Source organism: Notolabrus celidotus, chromosome 5 (assembly GCF_009762535.1).
Source record: "Notolabrus celidotus isolate fNotCel1 chromosome 5, fNotCel1.pri, whole genome shotgun sequence".
Taxonomy (NCBI): domain Eukaryota; kingdom Metazoa; phylum Chordata; class Actinopteri; order Labriformes; family Labridae; genus Notolabrus; species Notolabrus celidotus.
Genome location: NC_048276.1, coordinates 24,630,217 through 24,645,279, shown reverse-complemented (window position 1 = coordinate 24,645,279; position 15,063 = coordinate 24,630,217). Strand labels below are relative to the sequence as shown.

The 15,063-nt window shown below is 40.3% G+C and overlaps 1 protein-coding gene across 6 annotated transcripts in view; it reads right to left on the bottom strand.

Moving 5' to 3' along the window:
* The window catches only part of LOC117813112 (HMG box transcription factor BBX), a 32,775-nt gene that overhangs the window by 14,417 nt on the left and 3,295 nt on the right, over nucleotides 1-15,063 (bottom strand). For 2 of the 6 annotated variants that reach the window (XM_034684201.1, XM_034684206.1), the window contains exons 1-7: nucleotides 10,756-10,884; nucleotides 9,367-9,444; nucleotides 2,960-3,131; nucleotides 2,572-2,829; nucleotides 460-664; nucleotides 313-380; nucleotides 69-143 (exon numbers count right to left, since the gene is read on the bottom strand). In XM_034684201.1, coding sequence (XP_034540092.1) covers nucleotides 69-143; nucleotides 313-380; nucleotides 460-664; nucleotides 2,572-2,829; nucleotides 2,960-3,118 — 765 coding nt within the window. In that variant the 5' untranslated portion in view covers nucleotides 3,119-3,131; nucleotides 9,367-9,444; nucleotides 10,756-10,884. Of the gene's footprint in view, nucleotides 1-68; nucleotides 144-312; nucleotides 381-459; nucleotides 665-2,571; nucleotides 2,830-2,959; nucleotides 3,132-9,366; nucleotides 9,445-9,930; nucleotides 10,587-10,755; nucleotides 10,885-15,063 lie in introns of those variants that run through there. The other 4 variants (XM_034684205.1, XM_034684204.1, XM_034684207.1 and 1 more) reach the window with 4 other exon arrangements.

Below are 15,063 nucleotides of genomic sequence, written 5' to 3'. Positions count from 1 at the left end.
GCTCAACTCTAAGTATCAGGTCATAAATACACAAAGCATACAAAGAGAGAAATGTAGTCTGAACACACCTCTTCCTCATCCCCTGGATAAGAGTTCCCTTCACTGGCTGTGTCAGGTAAACTAGGCTTAGTGCTGGAAGGGATCTGAAACAACATGAGAGACCTGAATCAGTGAATTTCAAATTTAAAAGCACAAAGATACAAAGGTTTTTGGGTAACAGGTTGAACTAAGAGATGAGTCTCTGAGGCCACCTACTGGATGGCTGGGGCATAACAAGGATGTGTTCAATGCTGGCCTGAGACAGTGACCCACCTCTCTGTTTGTGAGGGCATGTTCACCAGCTAACAGCAGCATGCTAAGGCCTCCCATCTTTGTAGGATCTGACAGAGAAAGACATGAGTTAGAAAAAGAATCCTTCTTTTATGGTGTTGTGACTAAAAAAACTGTAATGATACACACCTGCCATGGCAAAGTTTAACTGTGGCATGCTGTCTGCTTTGGGCACTTTCTTGGCAGTGGTGGAGTCCTTGGCTGACGTGGAAGAGAAGGACCAAACTTTTTTGCGGGGGTTGCTGACAGGCGGACAGGAAGGGCTCTTGACTGGTTTGCTGGTGGTGGGACACCACTTGTAGCCAGGGTTTGCTTTCATGAAGGCATCTTTGTACTGCAAGAAAACACTGTCATGTTCAGCCAATGCCAAAAACACTCAGATACATCCAAGACACACATCAAATCTAAACTGTGAGAGCTGGGATCTGAGCTATGGGAGCATCACTGAAAAATGCAGTTACAACAACGGCCACGTCAGGAGTGGAAAATTGATCTCATAGAAAGCAGTTATCTCTTATAGAAAATAAATATATTATGATCCAATCCGTGTTCTGAGATCTGTGATCACATCCAACCTGCAGCGATCAAAAGGTGCATTTCGACCAAGAGTTCCGGGGTCTTTTAACCCCCAGAACTACTTTTCCCGGTACTAAAAAGTTCCTGTGCCCCCATTGTTGTCTGCATTTCGACTGCGAGCTGAAGTCCCGGGTAGATTGTGCAAATCAGGCCAGTGACGTATGGAGAAAAAAAATTATATTAAATAATATTTTTGAAATCTTAATAAAAAACTAAACTATTATGCTTTCCCAGGAACTCCCTCTGTGTTTCAACAACTGTGTAAACTCCATAAACACCGTTATGTTCAGCTGAAAGTCCCAGGACCTTTGAAAAGTACTACCCCCCAAGCAGGGGCTTTTCAGGGGGGAGATTAACTACCCCTGAACTAAATTTAGACCCTGGTTCCTCTGGTCGAAACGCACGTAGTTCCGGGGTAAAGTCCCTAGTTCTGGGGTAAAGTTCCTACGGTCGTTAAAGTTTAAGAAAAAAAAGATAGGTGTAAATGATGGAGAGTTGATTTACTGCATCAGGACTGCAGGAGTCATGCGACCAATCTGAATGACAGCTACCCAAATGAATGGCATGACTGTAGTGCGTATATGTTATGAATGGTATGACCTGGTTTAAGGGAGACACCAGTAGGAACAAAATGCCAAATCAATACATGTTAATGTTTGTGTTTGAACCTCAGACACCTGGCAGCATTTCACAAAAAGGAGATGAACTGAGAAAAGGTGAAAAACTGAACTACTGACTAAAATAAAAACGCAATATAATGCTGTAGGGTATCACAGCACAGTCAGCAGGAATACAGAACAAAGTTAAGACACAGGCGAACCCTGACACTGTTTATGGTCAATGCTCAGACGGTAAAAGGCCGTGAGGTATGGGCCTTATAAGCCTGACCTGGCATGCATGACACAACTTAACCTACTTTGACAAATTTTCTTGAAAGCAAATAGCTCAGGAGACGATCCCGAGTGTCCCGCTCTGATGTCATCTTATAGTTTCATGTGGTACTAATGTTGGCCTCACACCACAGACCTGAGTCAGGAAGTTGGAAACCCTTCTGATATCTCTGTGACAAAGTGGCCATCAAACTCAGTCAGAGCCATCATGAGTCAGTCTGTTTATCAGAAACACTCTGATTAAATCAAACATGTTGAGTGTTTTCAGTAATATTTAGTCTTAGCTCATCAAAATAAGATTAAATAAAAGGAACAGTAACATTAATAACCAAGGCCAGTGCCAAACAGGAGCATCCTTGAACAGCACTAAAACAGCAAAGTAAGGCGCTGAAGAATGTCTACATACAGGGCCCAGTCACACCTACATTAGTGTTTGGGTCAGACTGTCTTGAAAGTAGTTTATGTGTTGAAGTTGACTCTGTAGCAGATTGATAGCCTAGCTGCAGTTCAGGTACTCTGGACAGTTTCTCCACAAAGGGGCCGAGCTGTCAGGATGCCTCGTTGGTGAAACTAGAGGTCACAGGCTCGGGCCATCATGGATGTTACTGTCCTGTCCTGTCCTTTCAGTTCTGCAGAGTCAAAACCTCTTTCCTGCACTTTCCTGACACCTCACCTTCCCCATCCACCTGTTCTAATAATGCATCAAATGGAAAAGTGACTTATGCATTATGTAAGAGTTAGTGGTACAGTTTCAAAAGTCATAGAGCAGTCTCACCTCCTTGGCCATGTCAGTGTATTTCTGCTTCTCTTTGGGCTCCAGCACTGCCCACCAGTCAGCCAGGATCTTGGTGGCACCCCTGTTGTCCAGGCGAGGGTGTTCCTGCCGCACCAGGGAGCGGTGGCGTTTGCAGAAGAGGAGGAAGGCATTCATTGGCCGCCGTGCGCGCTGTTCATTAGAATCCTCCTCCACTTCCTCTGTTGTGCTTCCACACTGCACCTGCGGGCCCTGCTCCTGGCCACACAGCACTGGCTGCTGAGAACACATTAAAAACACTGTGAGATACAATGCTCATCAAGTTCTCTCTGTCTCGTTTCTGTGATTCATTTAGAGACCTGTTTTCTGTCAGTTCAAAGACAGAGTAATTATGTGACCTGTCACTCACCTTCTCCAGCTCCTCCTCATCCTCTTCTTCTTCCTCCTCAGAGAAATCCAAAGCTTTTTTGGAGAGAAGTGGGTGCCACTGCAGGCATTTGCGTTTTGGACGCTTGCAAGTGACCTCACCAGCAGCAGGAGGCTCCTTACCCCGTCCTCCACCCTTCATGGTACTACCGCACCTAAAAAACAATACATTTAGCCCACATGAGACCACGTCTGCTGTAAATGTGCACAGGTAAACATTCATCCTTACATGAATCATCACTTATATGTTATCTGATGAAAAGAGAAACTTACTGCTACAGTATATGGTGATGTACTTCTGATAATAACTACTGGATATGTATATGATCAGTCTACAACACTTATTATTAAGAAGACAAAACAGTCTGTGTTTAAATAAGTCCCTGATTGTTAGGTAGACAGAAAACAGTGTGTGGTACTAAAAGCAAAGATGTGTGATGATCCTTCACCTGTGTGACCACGCAGAGGTCGTTAAAGACTGCTTTCTAAAAAAATTTGATTTAAAAATATTATTACCTATCTTATTCTGTCAACAAATTATAATATGCACTTGCAAATGAGAGCAAACTATGTAAACAGACTACTCTCTGATAAGGGCTGAACCAATTTATCTGGGAATAATTAACTGCACTTTAAAATGTCACGCTTATTTAATTCTAAAGGCTCCAGCACGCAGAGTGTTTCTGTTGTCACTCTCAAAAGGGGGCAACATTATGTTTGGGACACCTGTGGTGCTCCAGATTAATGAGCTGTGCTAATCAAAAGACATGGAGGCTATGCTACATTAGCTTAACTGTCTATGGCAGAGGAACCAGGCAGCGAAGTTTGAAGAAACATGTGAAGGCGGCTGTGAGGGAGCGTTTCAGGTACACCAAGAGTGATCGTGGAGATAAGTATCAAAGTTGATGCAGCATCTGCAGGATCACCCCCCAGTGCTATACACCAAGGTAAAGGTGATACAAGAGAACTGAGTGATACAGTAGAGGCAAGTTTCTCAATGAAGCACTGAGTTTAAATCTAAAGTGTCAGTTTTAAGTCTGATTTATTAACACTGTTTAAGTATTATTTATGCTCCAAAATCAAAAAGTCAACTCAAATGTTTTCCACCAAGTTTCAAAATCTAAAGGGAGAGACTGAATTTTGTTCATTTTTATTTATTATTTCATACAGCATTATTTTATCATTGTGTTACTTCTGTTTCAAAGGCAGCAATAATAAACACACTAACATTTCTAAAGCATATAAATGTGATTTTATAGATTTATAATGTGAAAATAATAAATGCAAAATAATCATGATAGTCATAAAACCGTGATCTCTAATCGTTACATCTGTTTGTGTCACAGAGTCAGGTAACACCACAGGCTAATACTCCCCCTGTTTATGGATGTTTGCTTATTAGCGAATAACTTGGCAATCACTGAATGCAGGAGCCGATATATAAATGTATATGATGTAATTCTGTTGTGTTGCATCGATTTAATGATTAAGCTGTGGCAATTGTGTGTATTCAATTTAACTGCATCATAAAAGGTGAGTATGTATTCTAATAGACCCTTTATTTATTGATTTGTGTAAGAACTGAAAGTTGTATTACAGATTAAGAGGCTTTCAAAGTTGTGTTTGGGCTTTTTTGTTTAAGAGAATCTTTTTTTTATCTGACAAAAGGTTCAGAAGTGCCTGAATGACTTTAACTGTGTTCTCTAACGATGTTAAAGGAAAACTAATTCAGAAAGGGGTAAATAACAACAACAAAAATAAAACAAACACCCAAAATAAATAATTAGAATAATACAAATCAACATTAGTATCAGAATCAGCTAAATTTATGTTTTAAGATTGTTGTAGGTATCAAGCTCATTTTTTTTAATCAGTGTACCTCTAACTCAAACAGCATAAAGTTACCATCTCTGAACCACACCAAGCTTCTGTAGAAAAAGTGGATAAACCTACGAGCAGATATCGATACCATTGTGATAGTTGTGAATAATCAGCCAAAGCCTACAACCTATCAATGTGTTAGTGCCCCTTATCAACATCTTATTTTAAAGTCACTGTGAGGTGTTTTTATCTAATGTTGAAGTAGGCTTAATCTGAAACAGATGCCTATTCATAACCTTTAGAGTAAAATTAGATTATCAGCAACAAGATTTTTATATTCTAAATTTTAGTGCCTGTGTTAATTATTTATTTCTACCTCTGAAGTGTCTCAGGTTAGAGCTCTGCTGGAAAGGTTCGTCAGTGAGAAGTAAGTTATCAAGCAGGAGGAGTTTTCTTCTTTAGATCATTTTCTTTTGACATAATGTTTTGTCCTCATGACTGATATGAATGTTTCTGTTGAAATGTTGTTTCAGACAGAGCAACTCTACAACCAGGGCTTTTCTAGCTAAAAGAGCTAAATATCTATGAACAGGTTTAAATGTTTGTGCTGGCATTTGAATGATTCACTGCTCTTTGAGGACTAAAGAGTTAAACCGTGTGCATGTTAATCTGATTGCTCAAATTTTGGTAAGCCAACTAACGTAATAAATCAGAGTTTATGAAGTTGTCATCGTTAAGTTACAGTTAATATTTGACGTCGCTACAAATCAATACATTAACTCATCACTCTGCATCCTGATCTGTATTCATTCATTTGTTTTTAATAAATGCATGCTATGACAAGAGACATCTTTATCACAGTGGGTGACAGTGCTCATGGGAAATGGAGTCTTCATCCCAACTTTAACACAACTGAATATGTTGAAAAGAGTGACCAACATGATATGAAATCTCCTTACAGCGTCTTTAAATTATTTTATATTGGAAACCATGTCTGTGTATTTTCTTGTTGCTTTAAATTATTGTGCACAAACATGAAATACAAGCTAAATTTCATAACATGGGTAATAACTTGAAGGGTTGTTACTCAGTGATGTAAAATGAGAAGAGAGGAAAGGAAAGAAAAATAACTTCTTATTTTGCTGGAACTTCCTTAAAGCCACATTTATTAACATTTTAAATACTATTTAAAACAGAGATATAATTATGTAATCATTCTAAATGTACTCTTTAGTACAGACATAGATGTGCAAAAATAATTGTAGAGGGTAGGTTATTTAAGTCTTGTTTTTTTAGCATTACAAATACCAATATGGAGGCTGCTTCACAGAGAGTCAGAAACGTATTATAAAGCCAGCTTGATCTCATGATTAAAGTCTCTTTACACCTCTAAATTTCATCGTCTGTCTATATCTGGCTTAATTTCACATGAGCAAGGGAGCAACTGACAAAGCTAAATTATTCCCCCACTGACCATCATTTCATTAGCCTAAATTTGCTATGCTAATTTCCTCCTTTAACTTGCCTTTGAGAATCCCCCATACTGAGAGACCCATGAGTGGCATGAAACAGCACTGCTAAGGATGGTGATTTAAAAGTGATGGACTTACATGACGACATACAGCCCACTGTTAAATCACTGTGTCTACAAGGTTACACAAACGCCCAGAAATATTGGCGAACAGAACTGATAACAGAGATCAGAGATAGAACGATTCATCAGTTGCCTGATTAATGGCATTCTGAAGTAATTTGAGTATTATTAAAATAATGAATATATAATGTCTGCGGACACTGCAGGCAGCCTCCTCTAGCCTCTTGATAGATAGTAGACGGATGAGCAGGCTGTGCAATGTGAGTTAATAAAGTTATTGTTATTAATGTGTATGTTCACTTAGATTACATGTTTGGCTTGTAATTGAGTCTGTCAACAAACAAAGATGTAAATATGCTTTGGGACAGTTTAGAGGAAGGTGGTGTAAAGTCGGTCTAACTATAAATCTAATGAACCCTGTTTGCCTTAATGTCCTCAGTCACCATTGTCTGTTCTAAATGATAACATGTCTGGATCCTTAATGACAGCATGTCAATCTGAAACAGTTGGTGGCTACTGTTTAATATAAATTATTCTATTGTGCAAAGAATAATACACTTTAAATTTGCTTCCAACATAAATATCCGTCATGTTCTGAAATCTATAGCATGACAGTGTGTTTTTCTGTTTTATGCATTAATCAAAAATGAATCTATAGCATGTTACTGGCTAAAATAAGCATGTATATTAGATTGCAATGTGCATCACTTGTTTTTCATTTGTTGTTATTAAATTGTTATAATTCATCAAATGCAAAAAACAACAAGTGATATCTGTTTTATATACTGTATAGTAAGGATAGAAGCGGTGATCCAGAGGGACTGGTGTAAATGTTTTCATTCGTTCCATACGTGCCACAGTGGTTTTAAGTAGTAGTAATTTCCGTAGACTATATGTAGATGTGAATCTCTAACACATCAACAGTAAGCGTAAACAATCTAATCTAAAGCCTCATGTAAGAGTGATGACAACAGCCTAGCACTGTGGTTAAAATGTGGCAGCATTGAATTAGAACATGTTATCTTATAGAACCAGCAGATGGGGGTTTGGTGCTCAGTTTACAGTGGATGGAACTGTTAAAGCACTGCTTCACAGAGCTGTGACTGAAACAGATGAAACATAGAGGTAAACGTTTTTTAAAGGATTGTTGTGATTTAAGAGGGATTATGATACTTCTATAGTCATAGGACCTATTTTGATTTATTTTAGAACTTAACTATTAATGTGCACAAAATGTCTCTGCATTTCTGCAGTCGACCCTGTGATTGGCTGCGACGTATTCTTTCAGTAGTATGCCCATTCAGAGAGCTTGTTTTGTGTGTCACAGTATCACAGAGAAGATACCCACTGACATGGAGCTCTTCTTATATTAGGAAGCAGAACTTCTATTAACCAGAGATACACTAGTCTTCAAAAGCGGTGTTATATCCTCACAGAATATGTAAGGTCGCTGGTCTGACCCCATTGATCATCACCAGCAGAGCACAAACTCCTGTGCTCTACCAGGTGAGTTAACTGTTGTTATCTACGGAGTCTCAGGCTTTGAAGAGAGCGATGTAACAGCGGCTACATTCTGGTTTGAAAAGGGATCTTACCCAAACAAAACCCAAGCTGTGTTAAATCACAGCCATAAAAGACAACCTAACAGAGCTTAACAGAGTGAAATAAGGGGAAACTGACTGTTCAGGGACTCCATCCAGCTTTATGACTGATATATGAAGTGAAGATGTAACCGCTGCTGTAATACAGTTTGTTTTGTAAGAGGAGGATGTCATTGATTCAGTGCTGTTACCACATTTTAGAGAACAGGGTAACATACACTCCCAAGTGTCTTGTGCTGAAGGAACGATTATTTCCTCTGCCAGGTAAGTCATGCATCTGGTGTCTTTTATTGGCTGGATCAGAGAAAAAGTGCTCCTTCAAATTACATGAAGTCTAGTTGAAGGGGTACGGGCTGTTATCTTTTGACCACGTGTTGAAAAAAGCTTTTCAGTTTCTAACTAATAACATGATAATCTTGATGCATGCAAGTGTTTATTTAAGTTATTCTTCCACAGCAATGACAACAGTAACATAATTTGTACCACTAAATGGCTTATTGAAAAACTTCACAGATCACCCCTGAAGTCAAAGACCATCTTCCTTAAAGAAACAGAAACAACCATTACACCGCTCTCCTCAAACTCCATCATAGTTTGTTTGTGCTGTAAAATAACTTTGGTGCTGGAACCAACAGAATATAATCACACAGACCAGCTTCCTGGTTTAAAACGATCTTACCTTGACAAAAGGTCTATTAATGTGGCAGTGTTTTATGTAAATGACACTGTCTGTCTGTCTGTCTGTCTGTGGCAAACAGGGACTAACTTTGATCAGATGCATTTGCCTCACATGGTTTTTCATTAAGCCATTACAGTCCATGTTGCAGCTGCAGTTCTCATTCAGACTTTGAATTATCAAGGAGCAAAATAAATCATTCTTCAGGTATTCAAAGACTACATAAAAGTGCATAACACATAAGTGATGATGTTTCAGACACAACCATATCTTGTTTCAAATATACTGATTGTACATCTAAATTAGGATCTAGTTATATATTTGTACTCATAATAAGTAAGTATAACATTGGCAATAACTGTCATAACATCTTCCAACCTACACTTCACTTGAACCTTAAGTTGAAGTTGCCCTCACAAAGAAAGAAAGGTTGCATAAAGCATGCAGCCTGTCAGAGCCATGCTGTCTTATTGTTATTATCATTAGCTGCAGTGCTGGTTGATGTTTAGACATTTTAAAAAGTGCATTTGTAATCTAACATGTGTTTATTTCTCTTCACTAATATTAATGTTTGCACCCTCTCTGGATGTCTACCAAAGATGACAAAATGAAATTAGCTCTCAATAAATGCTTGAATGACTACTCTGCTCGACAGTGTTTGTTTTTATGGATGTCAAGTGGAAAACAGCAATACTTACTGAAGAAAAAGCTATGGAAATGCTGTATGAGTGATGAAGATGAATCTGCCACAGCCTTTGTCATGCAATGACGATGACCTATAAAATACAAGACACTGCTCTCAGTCATGCGTTACACTGTCATCGCTGCAACAATTTTCCCACAACACGAGCTCGGCTGCAGGAAAAAAATGTGTGCAAAGCAACTTTAATACAGCATTAGTGAGTGACACTGCATATCACAAGACCTCAACACCTCAATCGTCAAAGTACGGTGGGACATTTTGTCTGATGTGATTACCGATCACTTCAATCATGCAGTCGATCCGCCCTTGTGGCCAAAACCAAAACATGTAGGCCGAAACCCTGCGACCGGTGGATGCACTCATACAACATAATTCAGCCTAAATGAAGCAGGCACAGTTGCACCGAGCAGAGGTCTGTTAGTGTTCACAGGTAAAACTGCTGATGCCCGATCGGACTGCCTGTCTTGAGGAGTGAAGTCTCGAGCTACAGCAGATTCTCTCACAGATTTATGAGGCACACGAATAAACGATGTGTTTGCCTGCGTTGTGAGCTCCTTACCTCCACCGTTCAGCACACATTTTCATCTCTTTGCAAAATGTCGATCTGAGCTCTGACAAGACAGACAAGCCGAATGAGAGTCCATCTTGCTTCGGGTTTGGAGGAGAAAAGCCAAGTACAGTACAGTATGGGGGAATATTTCACTCCTGTCAAACTCTCCGATGACAATGTCGTCGAAATGTCTCCCAGTCCGAACACAAACATCCACAGTGATTAATTAAACTGGGGATTTTCTCTCTAGGCACATGCATCTGTGGACAGTGTTTTACTGGGCAGTAGCTCCATTTTCTAGCTCTGTTACTGAGAATAAAAGTAGCTAGTTAGCCTGCTAGCTGCACAGCCTGCTAACTGGACGTGTCATGGTTTTAACATGCATTGCTTTTTTCCGCAGAACTACAAGCTTCTTGAACAGCTGCTGACTAAACTCGGACGCCACACACTTGATTAAAACACTCGTGTGTGTGTGTGTGTCGTTTCCATACAGCAGCTCTGCGAGTGTGCATTTGATGCGGATAGGAAGAGAGGGGGGTAAGTCAGACCTCCTCACTGACAAACAATTTGGCCATTTATTTTTCACGGTGATCTCTAAACAGGAGTGAGGAGATATTTCAGCAGCACTGGAACAGAGACACCAGCGTTTGGTCTGGAGACAGTAACGCATTCAAAGGGACAAGCCATCAGGCGGACATCATGTCCACAGCAGCGATAATAACTATTTTTCAGTGACTGACTGAGAGGTTGAGAAAATAGCAAGCAGGCATTCACGGGAAATCATCAGAAGCACATTTTCTCTGTCATGATGGCCTCTTCAATGTCTACACATACCTCCAATATCCTGCTCAGGTGCCGAGGGGGCCCTCTCATCATCGGTGCCGTCCACCTTTTTAACTTATTGACACATCATAACAGTTCAGCACTGGCTGTACTAAACACGGCTCCGTCAAGTCTATGTAGTTATGGCGGACGGAGACCGGAAGCTGCACCGCTGCTCACCAAAATAAAGCGTTTCACATGTTGATAAAGTTGTGCTCATAAGTTTACATAATTATGGCAGAATTTGTGGGGTTTTTGGCCATTTTTCAGAGAATATGAATGATAAGAGAAAAACCTTTTTTTTTTAATAGTTAGTGGTTGGGTGAAGCCATTTATTATCAGATAACTATGGTAACTCTTTTTATATCATACTGGCTACGTTTACATGAGACTTTTAATTCCTCTTTAATTCAGAATTAAATCCTCTTTAAAAAGATGAAAAATGACCTTGTAAACACCTAATTCCGAATGAAAATGATCATTCCGAATTAAACTTAAAGCTGGGGTTGGTAGTCACTTTTAGATACACTTTTTGTTATACTGGTTAAAATGATCTTTATGTCCTGATGGCAATCAATACATGTGTTCCTACAAAAGAGTGAAAAAAAGCTGCTATCTACAGCCGGAGTAAACCTGGGAAAACACCAACTAATCACCGTTTTTGGGTCCCAAAATTTTAAACCAATCAAATCCCATCCTGCCGTTCTGCCCGCCTCCTGCACATACATTTTCCCAGCCTGCACTCCTAGTCCCCGTCCCCCGCCTCTGCTTCCTCTGACTCTACTGACTGCCCCTATCGCTCGACCTCGGGCCTGTCCCCTCTGACCCGATGAGGTGCTTTGCTCAGGACAGTAGTCCGGATCAGAGTCTAAAAAGCTCTCACCATGGGGGCTCTGACAAGAAGAAGAATTAATGACATTCAGTAAGTCCTACAGAAAATGTAGATGCATTGTAGCGTCCGTCCAGACGCTGTAGCTGATTCGTGAACACGTTGAGCTTTAATAACCGGTCACTGTCGGCCATGATCACGCCAACAAACAAAGCAACAATCAATGTTTGAATGAATGAAAAACTTATCCTCTTGTCTCTCCTCTCTCCAGCTCACACACTCTACACCTCTCCTGATGCCTTCACTGACTGTCCACACTGTAGGAATTAAGAACATCTACACTGAACACGTTTAACAAACAGTAGAGCTTTTACAGTATTACATGTATTAGAACTTTTCTCCTGATATCGTGTCACCAGTACAACTGGATAATGCTAGCATGACCGTTGTGAGTACTAACAGCAGCCATGTTTGTTTGGGTTTTTAACTTTCACTATGATAATGTTTTGGTGAGGACAGGTTTTGAATCAGTCACGATCATGTGGTTGCAAATCAGCGGCGCTCGTGCATGTGAGCAGGGGGGCGTTGTTTTGGAGGAGCTCCGAGGGAGGAGGGGAGGGGTTAGACAGAGTCATGAGGAAATGCTACATTCAAATTCATGCTAGTTTTCCAAGACCACCAACCCTAGCTTTAAATCCGAACTAAGTGGCTGGTTTATTCTGGTTTTAAATCCGAATTGAATAATTCCTCTAACATGTTTACGTTCATTCCGCTTTAAATTAATTCCGGTCGTTCTGCGCATGCTCGTTCCCTTGTCCTGTCGCGATGACGCACATATTCCGCGCTGGCGGGCACATATTCCAGGCTGAGGTAGAGCAGCTGTTGCACTAACCGGCTCTGATTCGCCAAAGCACGGTCTTCTGCCTCCCTTCTCCGGTCCTCTATCTCTCTTCTCCTCCTCAGCTGACAAAAGTGAAGCAGTATATTTGTGTTGAGCTGTTTATTCAAAACTATTATCAAAATCAAAGCGAAAGTTGTACCTATTTTGTGGTCTTCCATGTTGTAACCGAAAATAAAAGAAGCAGGAACTGGAGTCTGTTTTCTTCCGGTGGACGTAAATACATCACGCCCGCCCCTGTCCAATCAGAACCCTTCCTAACCTCCAGACCTTAAGCGGAATTGAATAAAGATGATTTAACATGTTTTCCATGTAAACCGCAATTCGGAATTACTATTTATATGTAAACACGAAGGAGAATACTTTAATTCCAAATGATTTAATTCGGAATAATTAATTCGGAATTAAAAAACATCATGTAACCGTGGCCAATGACAACAGAAACTAACTGTAAACTTATGAGCACAACTGTAGTAAGTAAACTTTATTTAGTATAGCACCTTTCACAGACATAGTCACAAAGTGCTTTACAGAGAATCAATGTCGACAAGACAATACAATGAGCAATAAATAAGATAATTAAGAATGCAGACGAAATGACACCAAATTACAGCAGAAGGTCAAAAGCCATGACAAACAAATGTGTCTTAATCAAGCGGCAACCTCTGGTTTCAAACTATGAAGCCCATGCGAAAGTGTTTTAAACTGCAATTCAGAAGATATTAAGATAATGAGTTTTTGCCCAGATAGGGACATGACTAACTGGACTCCCGGACGGGAACACATAGCTGTTGGCTAGGAGGCTCAAACTCTGCCTCTTTACGTCACACTATGCCTGGTTGAGTACCGCATTTCCAATATGTCTGCCGCTGCCGACTGGCTTCAAAACAGCGTTTCAAAAACAGATGGGTGACATCACGGATACTCCGTCCATACTTTATAAAGTCTATGGTCTTAAACTGCTTTTTAAAAGTCTCAGTGGAATTAGCACAGCGCACTTGGGGCGGAAGACTGTTCCAGAGAGGTGGAGCCACATGCTCAAAGGCATGGTCACCCTTAGTTTTAAGCCTGACACAAAGCACAGCAAGCAGACCCTGGTCTGAGGATTTGAGGGGGTCTACTGGGGATGTAAGGGTGGAGCAGATCGGAGATATAAGAGGGTGCTTGATAATGGATTGCTTTGTATGTTAATATGAGGACCCTCAACTGTATTCTGAATCTGATTGGTAACCAGTGTAAGGAGAATAGGATGGGATCGATGTGGGATGCTTTACTGGATCTGGTTAACAGTCTTGCGGCAGCGTGTTCTGCTTTTATCACACATTTCAGGGAAACCTGGGCTTATCTCGGAGTGACTGTGAGGAGAGTATAAGGGTCAGGCAAAAAACAGTTTTTTTTCTTTCTGGGAATTTAGTCAAAAGCCGAGACTAAAGGCAAAATTTGCAGGGCCTGAGAACTATAATAAGAACTCAACTTTTTTCTCTGCATTTCTAAAAGTTCAATCTTATTCACAACATTTGGACAATATTTTCAAAATCCCTCAATTTAATAATAAGAAGAAATTCTGTCAACATCAAAACCAGTGAGAAAGGTTGACCTTTCACTGATGTGATGGTTAACATTAATTACAATAAAGCAGTAACCTTCGTTCATAAAATATGATCATAAACACCTCTACTACTTACATTGAAGTATCATACAGATGTCATATTCCAGTGTATATTTGTAACTTTAGAAAGTAACTCAATGAGATGTCAACATTTGGGTACGTGTTGGCCTAGTGGTAAAGTGCGCTCCCAGTACACAGAGGCTATAGGCCTCATCCCAGCGCCCGCTGGTCTTACTCCCGGTCATGACCCTTTGCTGCACTCCCCACATTTCCTGTCTCTCTTCAGATGTTCCAAAATATAACTTTAAAAACATACATAAAACAACAGTGCAACAATATGAAAAATACTCTTAGCTAAAATATTCACAGATCTTTAGTTTTATGTACAAAGTCACAGGTAAAAGTAAAGTACAAACAAAATAAAATATACTGCATTGAAATGCAATGAAAACAACCAGCTGCCTGTTGTATCCAAAGTCTGATCTATACTTCTGCAATGAATCTACGGCGTAGGTCCGCGTAGCTCCAGTACCTACGAAGAGGCCTACACACTTAGCTGACGCGCACCTCCTCTAAAATGTAACTACGTGTCAAATCGACGTGAACCGCAAGCCCTGTGATTGGTCTGCCTGGCAGTATTGTATTTCCTGCATTTACATCACCGCACATCGGTTGTACATCGGCTGTGTATTTAATCTGAACAGCAACATGTATCAGCTGTAAATTAGATAATACGTTCTGAATTGCTGTGAAAAAGTAAACAGAGATGGTAGCGGGACCGGAAACAGGCGACCCGATAATTGGATAGGGCTCACTGCCCTGCAACGTTTCAGCAGAGTGTTGCTGCACGACACGGACACATTGATGCAGAAGTATGTAGTGCTCACGTCCACATCGACCACAGCTGTGTTCGGTGTACACAGGAGTATTAAACAAGCTTAAGGGGCAACCTCTGGTCTTGAGAAATTAAGCTGATGCCTAAAA